The following is a 26,837-nucleotide window of genomic DNA, read 5'->3' on the forward strand; positions in this document are numbered from 1 at the left end:
ATTAAGAAATTATTTACTTCACTTTAGTTTAGTTTAGTTAGATGAATGAGAAGGGTAGAGACTATGGTTACTTTGATTTTGACAAAGTAAGTCTTACTTTGTGTGTTTTCACCATTGGATTAATTTTACACTCCATCATCCAATGGTGAAAAATACCAAGTAATGGTTACTTTGCCAAAAACAAAGTAACCATAAAAAGCACTGAATGAGAAGTGATATCTTGACCTATGTATATATCATTCGGTTTGTAAGTTTTTTTTTTTAATTGAAATACGGATCTAGCCCCATGGGAAGTCCAACCAGGTTGTTTCGGTTTGTAAGTTTTACTTTGTTTATTATTTACCAAGATGGTATTTGAAATTAAATTAATTTTCGAATCATTTATCTATTTTGTCTTGTAGCTTTTGCACCCGGAGGGGAAGAATTTGGATAAATTTCATAGAAGAGCTATTTTCCATTTCTACCTTAAAGGGGAAAGCACAGTAAGTACTTGAAAAAATTGTTAAATGGTTGAAGGAGAACATAATAACTATTAAATTTAAAAAGTTTAAAGAGGATTCAAAGCAGAAAAAGAGAGAAATAATGTCATGGTGCAAGCTTAAAGTGTCCATAATATCATTATTATTGAGTATTGCTAAATACCGCCCTTAATTTCCGTTTCACCGCATTGTTTTGACCATTTTACCCTTGCCACTTTTTTCTCCCCTAAAACTTTAAAAACTCTCTCTAGTTTTCTCTCCCGAGCACAAATCCCGGATTTGAAAAAAATGGATCAAAACATTCCCGAAGACAATGAGTTCGAACACGAGGTAATATTACGAGAATTAAAAACGTTATTAATCATTTTTTTATTTTTTTTTATTCGAATTTTGCCTGGGCGGGTGGCGATTACCACCCGTTCCTTAGGCCGATCGGATGAACTACCCGATCGGCCTAAGGAACGGGTGGTAATCGCCACCCGCTCCACCCATGGAACGGGTGGTAATCGCCACCCGCTCCACCCATGGAACGGGTGGTACGCGCCACCCGTTCCACCTTTGGAACGGGCAGTACGCGTTGCCCGTTTCCACCTATGGTGGAACGGGTAGCCTGCCCGTTCAGGCAAAAGTGGACAGAAATTGCCCCGAACTAATTTCGAACGGGAGAAATAGGCCCGAAGTATTTTTTTTTTGTAATTTTAATGTAAATTTTTCGTATATTCAGGTACCGATAGAAGATTGGAACCCCGATAACATTGATTATAGTTCGCGTTTTATAACGGATACCGTTTTCCTCTCCAGTCAGGATGCTATTGATTGGGCAAAAAAGATAGCTATTCAGAATGGGTTTGAGCTTGTAATATCTTCGCACAAAAATGGGGGTAAACAGAAGTTGTTGCGCTGTTCACGGGGTGAATGATATAGAGGTGTTGTGAAAAATGATGAAGATCCTGCAATTAGGAAAAGTAAAACTAAAGCGTGCCGATGTAAATTTCAGATTAAAGCCTATCAACATGCAGACCTTTCGGGATGGGGGATAAAGGCTAAGGCTGGGTTAACTGGAATGCATAACCATACAATGCGTATGTATCCAGAGGGAAGTCGGCAAATGAGCGGACTCAGTATCGCATCTAAACAAATTGTGCGTGATATGTCTTCAGCTCAAGCAAAGCCTTGTGCTATTTTAGCAGCAGTTAAAGAAAAACACCCAGAGGACAACTCAGTAATTAAACACATATATAATTACAGGGACAAAATGAGGAGGGACGCGTTTGAAGGTAGAGACCTGGCTAGTCAATTCTACCATATTGCTGTGGAGAACAAATATGTCAATTACACACAGGCTGATTCAGGTGTGATAACGCATGTGTTCATGGCACATCCAGAGTCAGTTGATATGTTCAGGACTTACCACTGGTACATCGACATTGATTCAACGTACAAAACAAACAAGTACAAAATGCCGTTTGTTGAGATTGTTGGGATGACGCCATGCAATAATAACTTCAAGATAGCGTATGCTATTGTTAAAGACGAGACCGAAGGGAGCTATCGTTGGATTTTGCAAAGGCTGAGGATTTTGCTTGTTGATGATCTTAACCCGACCGTTGTTGTTAGTGACAGGGAGCTTGGGTTATTAAAGTCGATACAAGAAGTTTTTCCACAAGCAGCGCACTTGCTATGCACTTGGCATATTAATAAGGATGTGGAAGATCGTGTGTATAGAATCATTGGAGATAAAGGCCTTGCCTCTAAATTCAAGAATGGCAAATGGAGAACAATATTAGAATCATTAACCATTGAGGAGTACGAGACCAATCTTATGATGATGAAGGAAAAGATGAGCAGGTTCAAAGGAGTTATCTCGTATGTTGAGGAGACGTGGTTGGTGCATAAGGAGAAGTTTGTTGTTGCTTGGACAAAGGAGTTCCTACATTTTGGTAACACAACTACTTGTCGAGTGGAGAGCGAACATGCTAGTCTAAAGCAATGGCTCAATACGGCAACTGGGTCCCTTGACACGGTATGGCAGAAGGTTCACAAGCAGATTGAATCACAAGCAACCAATATAAGGTATTTGCAATTTCTTCTACTGCGATTTTGGAATTTGCATTTAGGGTTGTATCATTTCACTAACTAATAATAATTTTGTCTTCGTATCAGGTACATGCTTGAACAGTCGCGGCTTCGTCAATCAGTCACTTTCACCGGACGCCCATTAAGCCAACTTGTATTCAAAGTCTCTCATTATTGTCTGCAGTTGTTGAATCAAGAGTTAGAGCGTATGAGAGGGTTGAGCCATGAAGTGTACGTGCGTTGCGGTTGTGTATTGAGAACATCGCATAAGATACCATGTGCATGTGAACTGAAACGAGCTTGTGATCTGGAACAAAGGATCAGTTCTGAGAGTGTTCACGTGTTTTGGAGAACACTTTTAATCAATCATGGTCACACTGATGAAAATGACGGGCGTAATGATCTGAACGAGGAGCAGCGATATTTTAAGTCCTTAGTGGACCAAGTCTCTAAAGCCGACCCATCCGTAATGCGTAATATTTCAATGTTTATCCATGATCAACTACACCCTGATCAAGCTCAGTACACCGAACCCGATGTCAAAATTAACGTGCGGGGGCGACCTAAGGTGAGCAAATCCACAAAACGTATGCCGAGTTCTTGGGAATATAATGAAACTCGTCGTGGACGGGCTCGTTCTACTAGTTCATCTAGGAGTCGTGGTAGAAGTGGCAGAATTAGCTCGTCATCCTCGGTACATAATGCTGCCTCATCAGGTAAATTATATCTGATAAACCTAACTTTTTTTATAACTGTTTTGCAATATAGAGTTGTTTTACACTAATATACATGAATGCAGATGGAAAAACGTATCATGGTTCTGAATTCGTACATTCCGATAAAATAGTTGGCATAATTAAACCATACGTCGAATCATACTACGACGTTGTAGGTGATGGAAATTGTGGTTTCCGTACGGTAGCAACTTACATTTTTGGTGACGAAGAAGCGTGGCAGACAGTTAGGCATCACATTCGAAATGAAGTAATTGCTAACCGTTGTTTGTATCAAAGAGTGTTTGTTGATACTGTTGATGCAGCTCTTCGTAGATTTGTATAGCTCATTTAGGGAATCACTGCCAGCACTACATACGTTTAAATTTATCGCCTAACTTTCTGGTGCCCCCTATAGTACACTGGTGGTTTGTGCACCGAGGCCAAAGCGTTGTAGGATGGGAGCGCTTCTATCAGGATAGGGTGACACAGTGGACCAGATTGGCCCAACTTAGGGGATATTAGTGGTTGATATTCTATAATGTTACAGGTGAATTCTGATGAATTATGTGTGGTTCTGTAATGTTACAGGTGAATTGTGATGAATTTTGTGTGGTTCTGTAATGTTACAGGTGAATATTGATGGATTTTGTGTGGTTCTGTAATGTTACAGGTGAATTGTGATGAATTTTGTGTGGTTCTGTAATGTTCCAACGTCTATATTCCAACGGCTATATTCCAACGTCTATATTCTCCATCTATAAAATTAAACAATGTTGCTACTTCAGTTATCCACATTTACTCTTTACATTACGATCAACGAAAACTCTCAAACATAAATGGCTTCATCTGATTTTACCAACGAGTTCCCTAATTACCTGCCAGGACGAGCTTGGCCAAGAAATAGAGGAAATGCTCCATGGAACATTTTTCCTGTGGAATATGAGACGAATATTGCAGAGGAGAAAGAGATATACCTTGCAATACAGTCAGGTGTACCAGCGACATCTTCACCAAACATTCAGGTGTACGAAGAAGATAGTGACTAATGTCTTTTTTTCCGGTTTATGTCGTTGTAATGTCTTTTTTCAGTTTATGTCGTTCTAATGTATTTTTACAGTTTATGCAGTTTATGTCGTTCTAATGTATTCTTAAATTTGCAATAATAACAAAACATACCACAAAAAAGTACTAAAATATCAATCCACCAAATTCTGTCAAAATAGTACTAAAATACTACAAAATACAGTCATAACTCACTTGGCCAAATGCCAAGCATCCATAATCTCCTCTAACGACTGCCTATATACAATCGCAACATCCTCGTCCAGATGACTCATGTGATCCAGCACAGTTTCACCCCAGCCAGATAATCGACTAACCCACTGTAAAAAAGTAAGGAACAAAAAACAAGGTTAATATCATTTCACATTTCAGTAAATATCATTTCACATTACTAGACCAGTCAAGAAAACCAAAAATAACTTACAATCTCACTGTTCGAGCGAGTATAAACAGCCGGTCCGGGTGCAACAATCTCCGGAAGTAGACGAGGGTGTGAGTGACGGGTGTACCAATGCATGTACTGATCCTCACAATCTGATGGAGTATGTGCTGGAGTGAATACAGACAGTATAAGGACGGACGACTGGGGAAAAGAGTCCCAAATACCCTGCACCATCACAGTTGGCACCTCTACACGATACTTCAAACTGGTCCACGGGCGAACAGCCTTAGAAGGCTGCAATATCGGTCTAGGAATGGTCTGCACATGTCCAAGCTGTCGAAGGCATCGCCCCGGCATGTACGGCTCGATCACATCCCGATACCGTATCCATCCAGAATATAGAGTCCTCGGGGTCTCAGTAATGGCATCAGGGCCATACGGCATCCATATGACCTACAGATGTATAAAATTACATTAACACATACAAGTAATACACAAATTTGTTTTAATTGAATAGTATTTATAATTATAAAGCAAGTATACCTCATCTGCTGTCAACACATCAAGCCGGGCACGAAATGCTCTCAACCGCTCATCGCTCTTCTCCATCGATATAGATGGCCACAACGAAGCCCTAGGAAGATCCGGGTCAACTGTAACTGCCTCTCGATGTGGCCTGAAGCAAGGAAAATACTCGTAAATCCAGGACTGGAGCAATGTCATACAACCCGTCATCTGCCCGCAATCTCCTCTGGTAGCAATACCAAGATGACGGTATAGATATGCTAGTGCAGCTGATCCCCAAGAAAGTCCAACGGCTCCAGCCGCCGAGTCCTGCACCTCTAACAGACAAGAAGGTCGGATGCGGTCACCAATCTTGTCTACGAACAAGGTGGAACCGAGCATCAGCCACGTCCAAGCTATAGCCTGGGTCTCAGGAATCCGATCACCTCCACAGCGCTCCATGACGGAAGCGGCTCGTATACCACCAGAAGCATAATGACGGGCATCTAACTCAACCCGAGTCGCCCCAAACAAATCCATCACGCACTCCTTAAGCTCATCAACAGTCGCATCAGCAGTCACCATGGCACCATCTACGGGGATGCGCAATATCTCCCACACATCATGCATCAAAATGGTCATCTCGCCAAATGGCATGTGAAATGATGACGTGTCTGGCTGCCACCGCTCAACAAATGCTGTGATCAGTGCAGCATCTATGTGACTGTGCATAATACCAGGTAAATGGAACAAGCCAGATGACTCGATACGCGACTGAATCGTCCGGGAAGAACCACTGTACCATAATCTCAGCTTCGTGCAATACCCTGATCTGGTATGACACCTAAGGACGCCCCTGTCCTGACCGGCCCATATAGCACATGCAATATGTCCCAAAAAGCTCGGGATCACATCACCATCAAATGGACCCCCGGGGACGGGGTCCTTCACAACCCAGTCATCCTCTACACTCCTCGATCGCTTGCTGCTACCTGAAATTACAGCAAACGGTAGACATTAATTTTTTAATATATTTTTCAATAATCACGATTAACACAAATACAAATAAACACATTTTTTAATTTCTCTTACCAGAAGAAGATGCTGCGGTAGAAGAAAATCGTCCGTCTCGACCCCTCGTCACAACGCCACGATTTATGGGGATAGTATCAGCACTAGGACGATGCATAGAAGCATCCCCGTCCATGTCTATACCAGCCGCCTCATCCCGTCCCTCAGCACGCTCCGCCTGTGCAGCATGTGCCCTCCGGGCGTCCGCCATAAACCGCTGCTGCTCCTCCCGGTCCCGCCGAGCAGATGCAGTAACAGGACGTGAAGACGTGCGTCTAGGGTCAGCTCCCTCCTTATCCTATAATATTATTTATTTATAAGGTATATTCAATTTAACATAATTTTTTTTTTCTATACGTTCGGGTTTGCCTACGCCCGGTCCGTGCAATTTTTTTTTAAAAAAATTTAAAATTTGCCCCTTTTTGGCCTGGGCGGGTGGTTTACACCACCTGCCCTAAGGGCCAAACGGGTGCGGCGCACCAGTCGGCCTTAGGGCCGACCAGTGCGCCGCAAATGTTTGGCCCTTAGGCCAAACGGGTGGCGCATGCGCCCCACCATAAGGTGGAGCGCATGCGTTGTACGCGTTCCACCTTAAGTGGAACGCGTACGTCGAGCGATCCACCCTAAGGTGGATCGCATGCACCGCGCGCTCCGCCTTACGGTGGAGCGCGTGCGCCGTGGGATCCACCCTAAGGTGGATCGCTCGACACTATGCATCTCCACCTACGGTGGAACGCATAGTTCATGCGTTCCACCGTAGGCGGAGATGGATTCCGGCGCCCGCCTAGGCGAAATTCTGGGATTTTAATCCCGAATTTCGGCCCGATTACTCACGATTTTGATAATTTTTTTTATGGAAATACTTACCGTAATACCCATGTATCCTTTGCCGATGCCTCCTCTTCGTGCCATCTCGTTTTTGGTCGGTTTTTTTTAGAATGGAAAAGATGTTGAGAGGATTTGGAATTTCAAAACTTATGTTTGAAATAATGAGAAGGGCAAAAAAGTCAATACAGGACGGTGAACCGGAATTTTAATGCGGTATATAGTCGCCCACTTATTATATATAACAATGTTTACTTTTCTTCTTATCAAATGCCATAATTTTGAGTAATTTCTGTCGTGATAAAATTAAGTATAAAATTACTGTTTGGACTGCTTAGGATGTCAGTCCTCGTCAGAGCATGATCGCATCACTTGCTAGTGTTACCTTTCTTTTGGGAGCAAAAATGGTTCATAATTATTTTGTTTCAGGTTTTTTTTTTTTTTTTTTTTTTTTTTTTTTTTTTTATGAATTTTCTTTCCTTTTATGGATTGTTTTTTCCTCGCATAGACTTTGTATGGGTTCCAGCCTGCATTATGTGGGATTTTATTACTCTTTGTTTTTTACTCTACTTTTTTTCATTTAATGGAATGATATATATCTTTATAAAAAAAATTGAATATATAAAAAATTTATAATTATATTCTAAATTATTTATTGAGATATGATTTATAATTATATTTAGCCAAATCACATTTGGACCCTAAATGATCATGAATTTGGTCATTTATCATTAAATCTAGGTTTATTATAATCTTAGGGAAGAGATTCAAAACATCTCAAGGCTTAGATTTAATAAGTCTACAGATAACGGTGAATGATTATTCAGGGTTCAGGTTAACACTACTGAGCCAATAAATATAGTAATATAAATGGTGATTACATCTTATCAATATTTTTAAATTTACTGATCAAATATGACAATGATATTTCATTACATTATATGTACCAAACACCACCTATGAGTGAACATTACTAGGATGGTAACATGTACGGGTTTCATGGGTATCCGATATTACTCGTTCCTAATGAGATTACTCAAACCCCGTGTAAAATGGTATGGAATCCAAAAAAAAAAATTACCCGTGACGGGTACGGAATGGATATGAGATTACCCGTGACGGGTACCTAATATCCGCCATGTATTTGGACACTTAAATTTTATTCCCTTAAAGGTTGATGAATGTGAAAACCAAATGGAGGAAAAAAAATAAAGATTATCATTATATGAAAATGAAACTTTTTATTTTTATTTTTAGTGTGTTTTAATTTCTTGATAATTTGATTGATATAGAAAGTAATTATCGTTTTGTCAAAAACAAAGTAACCATAGCTTCTACCTGATTTGGTAATATTTGAATTTAGAATGTTTGTTAAATTTGTGTATGGTTTATTAAATTTATATTTTGTTAGATTTATAATTTATTTTATGTATTGATTCTTAATGAGTAAGAATATCCGCAATTTAAATGAAAAGGATATAGGATACGTGAGGATAATGAGACGATACATGTAATGTAATTGATAAAAAAAAAATGAATAAAAACTTGGGATTGGATACCCTACTTCTTGCCATTCCCAACACCAAGTAATGGAAAATTGAAATAGAACTTTTAGTGTTGAAAAAGAAGAGATCCATATATTATTAGTCGAATTAGCAGATGCAGGACAAGAAGAGTAATTTGGTTTGAAACTTTTGTAGGAAGGTAAGAACTATGGTCTCAATTATACTAATATAATATACCCCTTTCTTCCTCTTTGCTCCTTCACAATATAAAAAAAAAAAAAAAGTATATATGCCAATTGTATTTGTCCGTATGGTCATATATGCCTCTATATCAATAAATAGCAAAATGTATTATCATATTTTTCAAATGATAAAAAAAATATCTTCATATCACATTCACCTCATATATATCAAATAAAAAGTTAAATAGATCTTCGTAATTGTTAAAAAAAAGACAAATATACAATTAGTAGTGTGGTGATTAGACTAACATAATTATGTCAAATAAACTTACTGTTCATATAAGGTATATTTATATGTCGTTAAAGGACATATTTAACTATTATATATATATATATATATATATATATATATATATATAAAAGCATATGTGATAAAATGTAAAAATACAATAACCCTATAAAAATAATGGGCAAATACCTACTATGAATAATTAATTTAATTTCTTGATTAATTCTAATGTAAAAACTTTGTAATTTGTAAAGCAAGGAATTCAAGTTATTTTTATCCACAAAAGACGTTTCCAAAGTTTCGTCCCTAACGTGGCAAGATCTGAATGGATGGTGAGGTAGAAGTTGGTGTTACTTCCACAACATGCCACCAGTCTCTTCTCTTGGCTCACTCACCTACACTTTACCAACCATTATTATTGTTATTATTTATTTTGTGAGAAAGATTAAAAAGAAAAGGTTGGACGTAACTTCACCAATTGATTGGATGGACCTTCTATCACTATGCCCAACAAAAATATCAACTCCTTAAACTATTATCTCCATCAATTAAACTAATAACCTTCTTTACTCACTTTAATTATATCTTCAATGATTTGTACTCTACACGAAATAAAATAAAATAAAATCCAAATTTATCTCCACCATCTTTTGAAAAATATATATAATCATGGTATATATTAAAATAATATCAATTTTATCTTTTAAACTCTTGAATAAGTTTTAAATAAAGATAATTTTATTTCTAGGCAACAAAAAAATTCAAATAATTTGATTATTATTTAACTATTATATCAAAATTTTTAAATATCAATAATATTTAAAATATTTACTGTATAATTAATATGATTGTAAAACAAAAATACAAACTAAGTCTGACATATATAAATTAATAATAATTTTTGTTTGTTACATATTACTAACATCATTATAAACAATTTATCAACCTACACTAAATTGCTTCAGTTTATTTATAAACATGTTTGAAATATCCAATAGAACGGTCAAATAAATGTAATCAATTAAACTTCAAAATATATCATAAGAATCACTCAATTTTATATTTTTAATAATATGACCACTAGTTTCAATTAATGTCTCAAAATAACCGTTGATGGCGCCAACATGAAAATATCTAAATATTAAAGTTATTTAGAATTATATTTATCATGGAACAATATTTTTTATTTTTCAAAATCACAATTTTCGAAACGCGCTCTCTAAACTTTCACTTTCTCTTTTCTAACCAAATAATACCTAAATGATTCCAAAACCAAAAAGTTGAAGAATTAAACTTGCTTAAAATATCATTAATTCTTTAAATTTTTTTTTATTTTAATGTCATCAACGGAAATTTAAAACATTAATTGAAGTTTACTAGTTATAATGTTGAAAATTTAGTAAATTTGTATATTATATTTTGAAGCTTAGTGATTATACGTTAAAAATGAGTAAAGTTTAGTGGCAATAGGTGTAATTTACCCTATTTCTTTATGTTGAAGAGAATTAATCCATATAAACCATAGTGAGCAATAAAACAAATAAAAGCCACAGCCAAAGCAAAAAAGAAAAGCTAAAGACCCCATAAAAAAGAATAAAGAAGATATGGAGGTAGAAGAGAGAGAAAGAGATAGCCATTTTCTTTTGTTTGCTTAGCTTCTCATCTAATCAAATCTAATCTAATCAAACCCCTTTCTTTCTTTTTCATGTAAATTATAATTTAGGTAAGTGTACCATAAAACACACTATTTCCCCAATTTTATCAAATTATTAAACATACACATGGGTTCTGTTGGAAATCAGAATCCATGGCAAACTTATGATACTTACAAAGATTGTTCCCAAGGAATTTGCAGCATCTATTGTCCCCAATGGTGCTACATCATTTTCCCTCCGCCGCCTCCTTTTTCTCTTTCCGACGACACTGATTCTTCTTCCGCCACTGATTTTTCCCCTCTTATCATTGCTGTTATCGGCATTTTGGCCAGTGCTTTCATCTTGGTAAGTTACTACACAATCATTTCTAAATATTGCAGGCGCCGGAGTACTACTTCCCCCGAAAACACCTCCGGATGGAATAATGAATCTTGGCAGGGTGCTTCCGCCGTCGTTGGCGGCGGATTAGATGAATCCATCATTAAGTCTATTAGTATATGGAGATACAAGAAAAGCGATGGGTCCTCCGTTGAAGGGAATGATTGCTCTGTTTGTTTAACGGAATTTCAAGAAAATGAAAGCTTAAGATTATTGCCCAAATGTAACCACGCATTTCATGTTCCTTGTATTGATACATGGTTGAAATCTAATGCAAGTTGTCCTCTTTGCCGAGCTAATATTGCTTCTTCTTCTTCTCATGTTTTGCAACCACCGCAGCCTCAGCCACCACCATCGGTAAATCAAGAAACTCCGGCGGCGGTAACTACAGCCCAAGAATATCAATACAGGAGTAATGATTCTGTTTTAGTGGTTGAGGATTTAGAGAGGTCTCATGTGGTTGAAATTAGAGAGGAAGAAGAAGATGATGATGATGGGATTCAAAAAATTAGAAGGTCAGCTTCATTGAATTCTTCATCTTTGTCAATTGTAATTAAGGAGGAGGATGATATGGAAATGAAGAAAATAGGAAGTTTGAATATGGTAACAAGTCCAGTGGCTTTGAAGAGATCAGTTTCAACAGGTAGAATCATGTTTATCACAAGGTATGACAATGGCAGGACTCCTTTTGATTCCTAATTCATTCGTATATTATAATGTATTCTTTTTTTTTCTTTTCTCCATCATGTATAATTAACCATTACTTTAAATTTTTGAACAAAAAAAACAGAGGAGTATACCATTACAGAAACCTTGGATATAAAATTTGATAGACAGAATATGATTTTTGTATCTTTAAGTTTTTTTTTTGGGTTCTCTCTTGATTTTGTTGGTAAAAAATAGAAATTCTAATGTACACCGTAACAATCGGATTCGAAGTGTCAGGGTAAAGCGTGATTTTGAGGAATGACAATGAGTATGAATTGGCTAGAGATCCTCTAGAGTTGAAATCCTCTAAAGTTGGTGGAGTTATATGCATCTTAATAATTAATTACAAAATGAATGAATAAGATTTGATTGATAAATAAATGACTAATTAAATATTAAAATTTATCAATTAAATCTCATCCATTAATGTTGTAATTAATGGTTGAGATTACAACTCCACCAACTTTAGAGGCTTTTTAACTCTAGAGGATTCCTATACGTATGAATTAATTCAATGATACATGTATGACACATTTTAAAATGGTGGGATGTTATAATATTAGATAAAATTGTTATCAATTTGTGGGGAAGCATATAAAATAGGCATTTGAGTGTATTATTCAAAAAAATTATATGGTAGACCAAATGCAATTACTCCACTAATCAAAATTAAAATACATACTGCCTCGTTAAGTAATGTAAAATCTTTTTATTGGTAAGTCCATTTCTAGTATTACTCTGTTCCAATTAAAAATCTCTATAAATTAATAATGTTGAGATCATAAAATTTTATTAATTTATAGAGATATTAATCGAGTATAAATTTACTGGACCGGCCCAAGTCGAAAATAGAAAAAATTATTATGTTAAAGAGATTATTAATTTATCGAATATTAATTTATGAAAGTTTTACTGTATATCGAACGATCCAATAATAAGGTCTAGAAGCGAGGGAAGACCCTAATAAGTATGTGTAGGCAGATGTAAACATGACCAGGTTGGGTCTATCGGGTTTTTAGATAAAAATGTTCAGTCCAAATCCAGCATAGTCCACTATTAATTTAGACGAGCTCAGGCCGGGTTGGGTTCGGGCTTAAAAATCAAATCTCAAACCCAACCCATATAAACCCACCTAAATATATATAAAATTGTTAATTATAAAAAATAAATATTATACTTAAAAATAAATATTTAATATATAAATATATACATTTATTAATTAATATTAATAGGCGGGCGGACCGGGCTGACCGATCCGTATTATTTTTATTAATCCCAAACCTATTATTTTTATTAACCGTAAAAACGTTTCCCTGGATTCATATCACGCCAAAGATCTGATTATCACACTCCACGAGCGTTGCATATTTCGCATTTCACGCGTTTCTTTAATTGTAGTCCATGTCAGCAATTTGGGATCATATTTTACAATTTGACAAGTTTAAGGGGTAAATTATTCAATTAGACAAGTTCGAGGGGTAAGTTGTTACAATTGAAAGTTGGAGGGGGCAGTTGCAACATTTGGACAAGTTCAGGGGTTATGTGTGTATTAAGCCAAAATATTAAAAAAAGAGTACTTTAATAAAATATTAATGTTTTACAGGAATTGCTGAGAAACCATGGATAAAATTAAAGTTGCAGAGGATATATTCTCTGCATTTTACAAAGAAAAAATTAAGTCTGCCATGTTTTAGTTTCTAATAATTTGGATTTTTAAGATCCTAAGTGATTCCTCTTTCAAAAAAAAAAAAAAAAAAGATCCTAAGTGATTCCAGCTAATTAAATTCAAGGGATTAAGAAATTACAAAAAATCTAATTAACTAATTATTTATTTTTTAAAAGTGCAACACTTAGTATTTTTTTTTGTAAATGAATTTGATTAATCACCTTAAGCTTGCTAAGATATTTTTAAGTGATTTATCTCCCAATTAAAATCAGTTTAGTAAGATGGATTAAATAGTCTTTAGGTAAATCTTTCCCAATTAAAATCTACTCTAAAATTAATAGATGCAAAGATTTTGCAGAATGATGAGAGTGAAAGATTCTTGCACTTTTACTTTAAAAATACTCAAGCTTAGTGACAGGTAAGTTGCACCTTAATGAGGAGAGTTGAGACTGATTTTGTTTCATAATTAAGGTTTGATAAATAAATTTTATCAAGTTTTCTTAATTGGTTAATGACAAAAAAAAAAAAAAAAGTTTTTCTTTTAAAGGAACAGAGAAACTTTATTAAAAAATCCTCAAACAAAAATGTTAAAGAAAAAGTGGGCGACTATATACCGCCCCTAAATTCCGGTTCACCGCATCCTATTGACCCTTTTGCCCTTCTCATAATTTCAAACAAAACTTTTGAAAATTCCAAATCCTCTCTACTTCTTTTCCGTTCTCAAAAAACCGACCTAAAACGAGATGGCACGAAAAGTAGGCATCGGCAAAGGATACATGGGTATTACGGTAAGTTTTTCCGTTCAAACATTTAACGAATTCGTGATTTTAAGGGCTGAAAATCGGGATTAAAATCCCAGATTTTCAGCCAGGCGGGTGCGACGCACATGCTCCACCTACGGTGGAACGCATGAACTATGCGTTCCACCGTAGGTGGACATGTGCGCGACGAGCGATCCACCGTATGGTGGATCGCACGGCGCACGCGCTCCACCGTTTGGCCCTTAGGGCAGGTGGTGTAAACCACCCGCCCAGGCCAAAAAGGGGCAAATTTTAAATTTTTTTAAAAAAAAATTGCACGGACCGGGCGTAGGCAAACCCGAACGTATAGAAAAAAAAAATTATGTTAAATTGAATATACCTTATAAATAAATAATATTACAGGATCAGGAGGGATCTAACCCTAGACACACGTCTTCACGTCCTGTTACTGCATCTGCTCGGCGGGAGCGGGCGGAGCAGCAGCGGTTCATGGCGGACGCCCGGAGGGCACATACAGCACAGGCGGAGCGTGCTGAGGGACAGGATGAGGCGGCTGATATAGACATGGACGGGGATGCCTCTATGCATCGTCCTAGTTCTGATACTATCCCCATACATCGTGGCATCGTGACGAGGGGTCGAGACGGACAATTTTCTTCTACCGCAGCATCTTCTTCTGGTAAGAGAAATTTAAAAATGTGTTTATTTGTATTTGTTTTAATCGTGATTATTGAAAAATATACCAAAAATTTAATGTAAACCGTTTGCTGTAATTTCAGGTAGCAGCAAGCGATCGAGGAGTGTAGAGGATGACTGGGTTGTGAAGGACCCCGTCCCCGGGGGTCCATTTGATGGTGCTGTGATCCCGAGATTTCTGGGACATATTGCATGTGCTATCTGGGCCGGTCAGGATAGGGGCGTCCTTAGGTGTCATACCAGATCAGGGTATTGCTCGAAGCTGAGATCATGGTACAGTGGTTCTTCCAGGACGATTCAGTCGCATATCGAGTCATCTGGCATGTTCCATTTACCTGGTATTATGCACAGTCACATAGATGTTGCTCTGATCACGGCATTTGTAGAGCGGTGGCAGCCAGACACGTCATCATTTCACATGCCATTTGGCGAGATGACCATTTTGATGCATGATGTGTGGGAGATATTGCGCATCCCTGTAGATGGTGCCATGGTGACTGCTGATGCGACTATTGATGAGCTTAAGGAGTGCGTGATGGATTTGTTTGGGATGACTCGGGTTCAGTTAGATGCCCGTCATTATTCTTCTGGTGGTATACGAGCCGCTTCCGTCATGGAGCACTGTGGAGGTGATCGGATTCCTGAGACCCAGGCTATAGCTTGGACGTGGCTGATGCTCGGTTCCACCTTGTTCGTAGACAAGAGTGGTGACCGCATCCGACCTTCTTGTCTGTTAGAGGTGCAGGACTCGGCGGCTGGAGCCGTTGGACTTTCTTGGGGATCAGTTGCACTAGCATATCTATACCGTCATCTTGGTATTACTACCAGAGGAGATTGCGGGCAGATGACGGGTTGTATGACATTGCTCCAGTCCTGGATTTACGAGTATTTTCCTTGCTTCAGGCCACATCGAGAGGCAGTTACAGTTGACCCGGATCTTCCTAGGGCTTCGTTGTGGCCATCTATATCGATGGAGAAGAGCGATGAGCGGCTGAGAGCATTTCGTGCCCGGCTTGATGTGTTGACAGCAGATGAGGTATACTTGCTATATAATTATAAATACTGTTCAATTAAAACAAATTTGTATTACTTGTATGTGTTAATGTAATTTTATACATCTGTAGGTCATGTGGATGCCGTATGGCCCTGATGCCATTACGGAGACCCCGAGGACTCTATATTCTGGATGGATATGGTATCGGGATGTGATCGAGCCGTACATGCCGGGGCGATGCCTTCGACAGCTTGGACATGTGCAGACCATTCCTAGACCGATATTGTAGCCTTCTAAGGCTGTTCGCCCGTGGACCAGTTTGAAGTATCGTGTAGAGGTGCCAGCTGTGATGGTGCAAGGTATTTGGGACTCTTTTCCCCAGTCGTCCGTCCTTATATTGTATGTATTCACTCCAGCACATACTCCATCAGATTGTGAGGATCAGTACATGCATTGGTACACCCGTCACTCACACCCTCGTCTACTTCCGGAGATTGTTGCACCCGGACCGACTGTTTATACTCGCTCGAACAGTGAGATTGTAAGTTATTTTTGGTTTTTCTTTACTGGTCTAGTAATGTGAAATGATATTTACTGAAATGTGAAGTGATATTAACCTTGTTTTTTGTTCCTTACTTTTTACAGTGGGTTAGTCGATTATCTGGCTGGGGTGAAACTGTGTTGGATCACATGAGTCATCTGGACGAGGATGCTGCGATTGTATATAGGCAGTCGTTAGAGCAGATTATGGGTGCTTGGCATTTGGCCAAGTGAGTTATGACTGTATTTCGAAGTATTTTAGTACTATTATGACTGAATTTGGTATTTTGATATTTTAGTACTATTATGACTGAATTTGGTTTTTTTTGTGGTACGTTTTGTTATTATTGCAAATTTAAGAATACATTAGAACGACATAAACGGCATAAACTGTAAAAATACATTACAACGACATAAACTGAAAAAATACATTACAACGACATAAACGGAAAAAAAAAGACATTAGTCACTATCTTCTTCGTACTCGTCAATGTTTGGTGAAGATGTCGCTGGTACACCTGACTGTATTGCAAGGTATATCTCTTTCTCCTCTGCAATATTCGTCTCATATTCCACAGGAAAAATGTTCCATGGAGCATTTCCTCTATTTCTTGTCCAAGCTCGTCCTGGAAGGTAATCGTTCTTTGAAGCGCTGATACTCTGTAGTACTCGAACCTCTAATTTATAGCGATCCCAATTTTTCACGATCGAGTAAGGATAAGTTCGATGAACCTCATGAGAAATTTCAGACTCTGTCCATCTTAAAAAGATGATGGAGTTGAAATTTTTTTTAGGGATAATTCCCCTCTGATTATCACGCAGTAGTCTGGCGAACATAGCTTTCCAGTCATCAATAGGCATAAACCACTTCAGAAATGTTTGAATATGACTAGGAATATTTCCTTCATTCAAAGTGTTCAACCATTCCTCTAGAGCAAATTCAAAAGGCATGTAATACATATAACATAAGAACCATAGCATGTGTAGTGAGTATATTGGAAACTCACCAGCAGACGGAAGCTTGAAGCAAAACATAAATGGAGTTTCAGGATGGAACATTGCTGGACTCACACATGTCTCTCCATATACACGGATTGCGTAGTATTTGTAATCAAGCATCTTCGTCGTGCAATCAGACTTATTCAAAGTTGATACTATGCTTTTCTCGGGAGGAAAATTAGGGAACTCATTGGTAACATCAGATGAAGCCATTTATGTTTGAGAGTTTTCGTTGAAATGAATTTAAAGAGTAAATGTGGATAACTGAAGTAGAAAAATTGTTTAATTTTATAGATGGAGAATATAGCCGTTGGAATATATCCGTTTCAATATAGCCGTTGGAATATAGCCGTTGGAATATAGCCGTTGGAATACCACATGTAACATTACAGAACCATACAGAATTAATCAGAATTCACCTGTAACATTACAGAACCACACATAATTAATCAGAATTCAACCTGTAACATTACAGAACCACACAGAATTAGTCAGAATTCACCTGTAACATTACAGAACCACACATAATTAATCAGAATTCAACCTGTAACATTACAGAACCACACAGAATTAGTCAGAATTCACTTGTAACATTACAGAACCACACATAATTAATCAGAATTCAACCTGTAACATTACAGAACCATACAGAATTGATCAGAATTCACCTGTAACATTACAGAACCATACAAAATTAATCAGAATTCATCTATAACATTACAGAACCACACATAATTAATCAGAATTCAACCTGTAACATTACAGAACCACATAGAATTAGTCAGAATTCACCTGTAACATTACAGAACCACACATAATTAATCAGAATTCAACCTGTAACATTACAGAACCATACAGAATTGATCAGAATTCACCTGTAACATTACAGAACCACACACAATATCAAATACTAATATCCCCTAAGTTTGGCCAATCTGGTCCACTGTGTCACCCTATCCTGATAAAAACGCTCCCATCCTACAACGCTTTGGCCTCGGTGCACAAACCACCAGTGTACTATAGGGGGCACCGGAAAGTTAGGCGATAAATTTAAACGTATGTAGTGCTGGCAGTGATTCCCTAAATGAGCTATACAAATCTCACGTGATGGTCTTGTAGCAGTGGATGCGGCATACAATGGTAAGATAGTACCACACAATGCTAATGTGTCCCCACCTGAGAAGCCAAATAACATGATAGCAGAATTGTACATTGTAGCAACCGGCCACAAGTCATCCCAAACGATCATCCAATAATCCGGCGTACAACCTGCACCGTCCCAACTTACTCTACGAAGAGCTGCATCAACAGTATCAACAAACACTCTTTGATACAGACAACAGTTAGCAATTACTTCATTTCGAATATGATGCCTAACTGTCTGCCACGCTTCTTCGTCACCAAAAATGTAAGTTGCTACCGTACGGAAACCACAATTTCCATCACCTACAACGTCGTAGTATGATTCGACGTATGGTTTAATTATGCCAACTATTTTATCGGAATGTACGAAGTCAGAACCATAATACGTTTTTCCATCTGCATTCATGTATATTAGTGTAAAACAACTCTATATTGCAAAACAGTTATAAAAAAAAAGTTAGGTTTATCAGATAAACATTACCTGATGAGGCAGCATTATGTACCGAGGATGACGAGCTAATTCTGCCACTTCTACCATGACTCCTAGATGAACTAGTAGAACGAGCCCGTCCACGACGAGTTTCATTGTATTCCCAAGAACTCGGCATACGTTTTGTGGATTTGCTCACCTTAGGTCGCCCCCGCACGTTAATTTTGACATCGGGTTCGGTGTACTGAGCTTGATCAGGGTGTAGTTGATCATGGATAAACATTGAAATATTACGCATTACAGATGGGTCGGCTTTAGAGACTTGGTCCACTAAGGACTTAAAATATCGCTGCTCCTCGTTCAGATTATTACGCCCGTCATTTTCATCAGTGTGACCATGATTGATTAAAAGTGTTCTCCAAAACACGTGAACACTCTCAGAACTGATCATTTGTTCCAGATCACAAGCTCATTTCAGCTCACATGCACATGGTATCTGATGCGATGTTCTCAATACACAACCGTAATGCACGTACACTTCATGGCTCAACCCTCTCATGCGCTCTAACTCTTGATTCAACAACTGCAGACAGTAATGAGAGACTTTGAATACAAGTTGGCTTAATGGGCGTCCGGCGAAAGTGACTACTTGACGAAGCCGGAACTGCTCAAGCATGTACCTGATACGAAGACAAAATTATTATTAGTTAGTGAAATGATACAACCATAAATGCAAATTCCAAAATCGCAGTAGAAGAAATTGCAAATACCTTATATTGGTTGCTTGTGATTCAATCTGCTTGTGAACCTTCTGCCATACCGTGTCAAGGGACCCAGTTGCCGTATTGAGCCATTGCTTTAGACTAGCATGTTCGCTCTCCACTCGACAAGTAGTTGTGTTGCCAAAATGTAGGAACTCCTTTGTCCAAGCAACAACAAACTTCTCCTTATGCACCAACCACGTCTCCTCAACATACGAGATAACTCCTTTGAACCTGCTCATCTTTTCCTTCATCATCATAAGATTGGTCTCGTACTCCTCAATGGTTAATGATTCTAATATTGTTCTCCATTTGCCATTCTTGAATTTAGAGGCAAGGCCTTTATCTCCAATGATTCTAAACACACGATCTTCCACGTCCTTATTTATATGCCAAGTGCATAGCAAGTGCGCTGCTTGTGGAAAAACTTCTTGTATCGGCTTTAATAACCCAAGCTCCCTGTCACTAACAACAACGGTCGGGTTAAGATCATCCCCAAGCAAAATCTTCAGCCTTTGCAAAATCCAACGATAGCTCCCTTCGGTCTCGTCTTTAACAATAGCATACGCTATCTTGAAGTTATTATTGCATGGCGTCATCCCAACAATCTCAACAAACGACATTTTGTACTTGTTTGTTTTGTACGTTGAATCAATGTCGATGTACCAGTGGTAAGTCCTGAACATATCAACTGACTCTGGATGTGCCATGAACACATGCATTATCACACCTGAATCAGCCTGTGTGTAATTGACATATTTGTTCTCCACAGCAATATGGTAGAATTAACTAGCCAGGTCTCTACCTTCAAACGCGTCCCTCCTCATTTTGTCCCTGTAATTATATATGTGTTTAATTACTGAGTTGTCCTTTGGGTGTTTTTCTTTAACTGCTGCTAAAATAGCACAAGGCTTTGCTTGAGCTGAAGTCATATCACGGATAATTTGTTTAGATGCGATACTGAGTCCGCTCATTTGCCGACTTCCCTCTGGATACATACGCATTGTATGGTTATGCATTCTAGTTAACCCAGCCTTAGCCTTTATCCCCCATCCCGAAAGGTCTGCATGTTGATAGGCTTTAATCTGAAATTTACAGCGGCACGCTTTAGTTTTACTTTTCCTAATTGCAGGATCTTCATCAATTTTCACAACACCTCTATATCGTTCACCCCGTGAACAGTGCAACAACTTCTGTTTTCCCCCATGTTTGTGCGAAGATATTACAATCTCAAACCCATTCTGAATAGCTATCTTTTTTGCCCAATCAATAGCATCCTGACTTGAGGGGAAAACGGTATCCGTTATGAAACGCGAACTATAATCAATGTTATCGGGGTTCCAATCTTCTATCGGTACCCGAATATACGAAAAATTGACATTAAAATTATAGAAAAAAATACTTCGGGGCTATTTCTCCCGTTCAAAATTAATTCGGGGCAATTTCTGCCCATTTTGGCCTGAACGGGCAGGCTGCCCGTTTCACCATAGGTGGAAACGGGCAGCGCGCACCACCCGTTCCAAAGGTGGAGCGGGTGGCGATTACCACCCGTTCCTTAGGCCGAACGGGTAGTTCATCCGTTCGGCCTAAGGAAAAGGTGGTAATCGCCATCCGCCCAGGCAAAAACCGAAATAAAAAAAAAACCTAAATAACGTTTTTAATAATCGTAATATTACCTCGTGTTCGAACTCATTGTCTTCGGGAATGCTTTGATCCATTTTTGTCAAATCCGGGATTTGTGCTCGGGAGAGAAAAGTAGAGAGAGTTTTGAAGGTTTTGGGAAAAAAAAATGACAAGGGTAAAATGGTCAAAACGGTGCGGTGAACCGGAATTTAGGGGCGGTATTTAGCAATACCCAAGAAAAAAGGGGAACACGATCACACACACTCCATAACTAGACTCGGAAGCTTTTGCTAGAGTATGCGCTATATGATTCGCTAATCGACTAATAAAACTGACACGACAGTTAATGATATCCGCACAAAGGGATTTACAATCAGAGATAATAAAACTAAATACATATCTCATCTATCCTATGAAAAACATTAATAAATGTTTGAGAATCAGATTCCAAGATAATATTTTTGTAGTTGTGCTCTTTTAACCAACTCAATGCTTCCCCCACACTAAGACAATCACCAATGATAAGAGGGTCTAAGGAACGAGATAAAAGCCTAGCTGATGCAGCGACCAAGTTATTAGAATTACATCTTGTAATGAAATCAAAACTAGCAATGCCTTGAATAGGAAAAATCGCAACATCGATATTAATTACACTTCAACATACCAAGCGAAGACGAGCACCACTTACAAGCTGTACAGGCAGTCGGAGAAGACGGATTGGCAGGTGTCGAACGTAAATGGGCTTGGAAATGAGAATTATGATAATACCTTGCTTTATATACCCCAAGCCACTAGGGAAGTAGGATGCTTCAAAAGCCTCCACCTTTGTTTCTGTCACATACAGACGCCGAATTAAGTAGAAGGACCTGATTAGTAATTTTACTTTTGTTAATTAATTCTGTTACGTAAGATTGCTTTTTATTGTTATTTGTTTTTCCTAAAGAAAATCTCTCTTAGGAGATGTGCATGTAGCAGGTAGGGCAAGGAAGTGGGTAAGGAAGTGGTGGCCACCTTCCCTATAGTGGTTCTGCTTTTGTAACTGTTTTTATCTTCTCTATTTAAGAGAAGCATCTCTGTATTAGCTTTCATGCAATTAATTATGAAATATTCCCCTCCTAAATCTCTTCTTTCTTCTTCCTGACCTCACCTCTATTCTTTTCTTCCTATTCTAATTCTAGAATTCTTTTATCAGAACTTAGTCTTGACATTTGGTATCAGACACAGTTCTTCCTCCTGCCGTCCTTACCTTATATGGTAAGCAATGCTGCTAAGAGAACTCGAGCTGTGAAACGAGCACAAGCCATGGAAGAACTTGAGCAACAGATCAAGGCAATGAATACCAAGATCCAGGAGCAAAATGAAATTACAGCTATGAACATGGAGGCAATTAAAAACCAGTTCAATGATGTGCAATCTGTACAGCAGCAGAGGATTGATTCTATTCTTAAGGAACAATCCAAATCTCAATTCTCCATTGAGGAAGTTATAAAAAACTTATCTAGCTTAACCCAAATCATTAAAAACAACTCTCAACCACCCCAAAATTCTTCTTCATCTTTCACTAAGGATAATGGTAGTTCATCCTTGTTTGGTCAGCATGACAAGGGAATCTTACAGACTCCAGGGGAATATATGAGTTCTGAGATCCCTAAAAGGGCACCTTATTTTAATAAGATGTTGCCTAAGTGCTGTAAGTGTGGTATGCCCTAGGCCATTCCTGTTGTATATTATACAGTGTGAATTTTGTATCCAAATGGCAGTTAATAAAATATGTATTCATGTGTAATTATTTGTATTGTTTAATTACTTAATGAATATACATATTAGTCCAAAGATTATTTACAAAGAGATAATATTATTAAGAGTTAATAATAATGAGATATATTTCTTTGGTAAAATAATAATCTTAAATGTTCATAGTCGGTGGATAATGAATTGGACACTCATCTATCCTTAGACTATCACCTCTGTTTATTTTCTCGATTAGTATGAGATATTAATCAGAAATAGAAAATCTCATTCTGTTTGATATGTTGATATCAGAATAAATATGTGGACATTCGAAGAGGCGAATGGTTCGAACTGTGATGTTAGATAATAATTGCACAAAGGTTTACTCCTAGTCAACATAATTATTATCTAGGTCATAATAGTGCATATAGTCCTTTGACTTGAGGAAACTTAGTTGTTCTTGCGCAGGTAATTATAGTTTGTTCCTGCTTTGTACTAGGATATTAATTCTGGTAATCCGGCAGTGAACCGCTATAGTTAGTTGTGTAGTGTAACAAGAGTTTGCTAATAGAGGATTCATTACTCTAAGTAAATAGAGATAAACCCTAAGATGGCTATTGATTAGTTTTTTGATGGAATGAGTTCCTGGCCAGGACAATAAGACTCATCTTATGAGATAAGTATCAAAGAATGGTTCTTTGATAAGAGTCTTATTTTATCAAAGACTTAATCAATATTTCTTAGTATCATGACAATTAGAGATTGATACTTTGTGGCTCTAGTCAAAATCAGGATTTTTAATGAAAGGACTTTAGTGCATGGAAATTATGATCGATGGTTCATAATTAGTTTAATTATAAGTTCAAGTAACTTCATTCCTTAATTTGGGACGTCATGGCACAGTGTGTTAGCTGGAGATCATGACCTTTAGAGGACTATACGCATATATAAGCTAAGCTTATATAGGATATACTTGTAGTACAAGGAATTGGATTCCTAACATAATTAATAAGTGTTATTATTATGCATTTAATGCCAGTTAAAGATGAACCTAGAAAGTCACACACATACAAGTTGTTTGTATCAAGCTTTAATTAAATTGATTAATTAAAAGTGTTTTAATTAATTAATTGACACAATTGAATATGTCAATGGGATTGACAAAACATTCTAACACTGTTTGATATTCAATTGAGGAAATTATAAATTATTATTCTTGCTCAATTTAAGTTGATGGCTTTTTCAGAATACAATAGTCAAGTATTGACTGTTGGAATTTAGAGGTGTTTTAAGGTAATTCCTCTAAGATTTTATTAAAGGATATAATCGTAATTAATTAAGTTATTAATTAATTATTATTATATTATATTATATTATATTATAATAAGAAATAATATAATTAATTATTAATATTTAATAATAAAATTTATTTTATTATTATATTTATTAATAATAATAATAATATTATTATATTATATATATATATATATATATATATATATATATATATGATAGATCCTACTCATCATACATATATATATATATAGTTTTTGAAAAAGTTATCTATAACGTTTTACAAAAACTGATATATATACAATCAAAAGGATTTTGATTGTGTGGGTTCGATTAAACGTTGAGCAAGATTAATCAATTTCTTCGAGGCTTGATCTAATCGACTTAGTGGACTGACTAGAGGCTTCACCACTAGAGAAGCTTTAATACCCGGTTGGAATCTACAAGAGGTATTTTTCAATCTCGTAGTATAAATATCAATTTGATTATTGAAGAACTTAATGATTTTGGTTAAGGATTTGATGTCAGACATCGGATGTTTGACTGTTTATCAGAGTGATTGGATCACACTGATTGTTTGTTTAGGGAAAATTCTTGAAATTCGTCTCCTAAATACCAACATGTTTCCGCCTCAAATCCTTCAAGTGGTATCAGAGCCATCTAAGTTCTTTTTATAGTTAATTGATGTTGTGTTCTCTTGAATGATATAATTATGGATTGTTAGGGTTTTGCTTTTATTATTTTGCTCTTGTTGTAATTTTGGAGCAAAATTGAAGAAACAGCAAAATTGACAGTTTGCAGAATTTATGGCGTGGGCATGCTTTCGGCAATTTTTAGTTGTCTAGTTTGTATGTTGTCTGCTGTTATAAAATTAAAATGTGATTAAAATTATATATTGGCCTTAAATGTAAGTGTTACATTTAGGAACAATTTTGGGTCAATTGTGTAATAAAGTCAATTTTGATTTTATTACATAAATATATGTAATTTTATTAATTACATGTTCAATTTTATCCAATCCATAATTATACCAATAAGATTAGATGCATGTTAAGATTGATCACCACAAGGCATGTTATTGGATAATGTGCAAACAATAACTAATAAATTGAATTTAGTGTTAATTCAAGATAAATTTCTTTTTATGCAAAATTGCATGTTAGAAATTTAAATTGGTTAATGTGCAAAGTGAGACCTTAAGTTAAATTTAATTTAACTGCAAGACCAGAAATCTTCCACATAAATATTAAATCCGATAAAGATACAAGAGTTGTATCGAGGCTCTCCACTGGTGCATTAATACACAAATAGTTTGTGTGATTAGTGTGAAAGTTAATTCTCATTGAATTAATTTGTGGGTTACATTAGGCAATTAACATTGTAAGAATGCCAATGTGAAGCTGAACAATGTTAATTCGGGCTTAATATAATCTGCTGATCTAGTGGGTTGGATTTATCTAGTGTTGAAATCCAAGAACGTCAAAGGGAAACTGAGGATTAAAACACTAGGAGCTAGAAAAGTATGAAATTGAATTTCACAGCATAGTGCAAGGTGATTGACAAGTGTTGTCAACTTATGAATTTATTAGTTATCCCAAGAATACTAATGTGAAGTTGAGGGAGAACCTAATAGAATTTATAAGAAATTCGATTTACCCACTAGTAATTCATTCCAAAGAATTATCGTTTCCTATTTGGAAGTATAGGATTCGCCAAATTAGTGGGAAACCATTATGATAAAAGTCCATGTCATATTGGTTCGTTTAATTCACCTTATATATATAACTGACTATCAATCTTTATTTTCTGCAGTTACTCTTTGATTCCAAACATGTTATCAACACCTCTCCAATCGATATTAGACCGTAATAGGCTCACAGAGCCGAATTATGTGGACTGGCTGAGAAACCTTAAGGTTGTGTTAACTCAGCAACGTTTATTATATGTAATTCTAAAGCCTAAGCCTGCATGCCCTAAAGAGGATGCAGCAAAGGCTTTACATGAGACATATGATAAATGGGTAGATGATGATACCCAGGCCAAATGCTATATTATTGCTTCTATGGATAATGAATTACAGAAGCATTATGAGAATATAGCAACATCTTTTGAAATCTTATCGGGCTTGAAAGACCTGTATGGTGAGACCAGCAGGACTATGAGATATAAGATATCAAGTAAGCTCTTTAGGATGAAGATGAAAGAAAGCCAAAATGTTTCTGATCATGTTGGAGAAATGATCCATTTAATCCAAGCTTTGAAAAATTTGGATTTTGCAATGGCTCATGAACTCCAAATTGATCTTGTGCTTTCTTCACTCCCACGTTCATATGGAGGTTTTGTTTCAAACTTCCAATTAAACAAAGTG

General features: G+C 36.9%; 3 protein-coding genes across 5 annotated transcripts; 2 read left to right on the forward strand and 1 right to left on the reverse strand.

The window, feature by feature from the left end:
* The first annotated feature begins 174 nt into the window (after positions 1-174).
* LOC136205342 (PKS-NRPS hybrid synthetase cheA-like) lies at positions 175-3,984 on the forward strand. Of its 2 annotated transcripts, XM_065995886.1 has the most exons (5): positions 175-482; positions 731-809; positions 1,204-2,552; positions 2,643-3,271; positions 3,355-3,984. In XM_065995886.1, the coding sequence occupies exons 3-5, from the start codon at positions 1,543-1,545 to the stop codon at positions 3,612-3,614; spliced, it is 1,899 nt and encodes a 632-aa protein (XP_065851958.1). In that variant the 5' UTR covers positions 175-482; positions 731-809; positions 1,204-1,542; the 3' UTR covers positions 3,615-3,984. The 2 variants fall into 2 exon arrangements, with proteins under 2 accessions (XP_065851958.1, XP_065851959.1); XM_065995887.1 differs by lacking the exon at positions 731-809.
* LOC136205345 (protein MAIN-LIKE 1-like) lies at positions 3,207-7,493 on the reverse strand. Of its 2 annotated transcripts, none has more exons than XM_065995889.1 (4): positions 7,158-7,493; positions 6,312-6,588; positions 4,744-6,211; positions 3,207-3,335 (listed from the first exon to the last, which is right to left on the reverse strand). In XM_065995889.1, exons 1-3 carry the CDS (start codon positions 7,200-7,202, stop codon positions 5,190-5,192), a joined length of 1,344 nt encoding a protein of 447 aa, XP_065851961.1. In that variant the 5' UTR covers positions 7,203-7,493; the 3' UTR covers positions 3,207-3,335; positions 4,744-5,189. The 2 variants fall into 2 exon arrangements, with proteins under 2 accessions (XP_065851961.1, XP_065851962.1); XM_065995890.1 differs by lacking the exon at positions 3,207-3,335 and adding an exon at positions 4,591-4,653 and having other exon boundaries at positions 4,758-6,211.
* A 3,158-nt stretch (positions 7,494-10,651) lies between these two features.
* Positions 10,652-11,976, forward strand: LOC136206191 (RING-H2 finger protein ATL51-like). Its single transcript, XM_065997150.1, has one exon. The coding sequence runs from the start codon at positions 10,873-10,875 to the stop codon at positions 11,821-11,823; it is 951 nt and encodes a 316-aa protein (XP_065853222.1). The 5' UTR covers positions 10,652-10,872; the 3' UTR covers positions 11,824-11,976.
* The last annotated feature ends 14,861 nt before the right edge of the window (positions 11,977-26,837 follow it).

Source organism: Euphorbia lathyris, chromosome 9, assembly GCF_963576675.1.
Source record: "Euphorbia lathyris chromosome 9, ddEupLath1.1, whole genome shotgun sequence".
Lineage (NCBI taxonomy): Eukaryota > Viridiplantae > Streptophyta > Magnoliopsida > Malpighiales > Euphorbiaceae > Euphorbia > Euphorbia lathyris.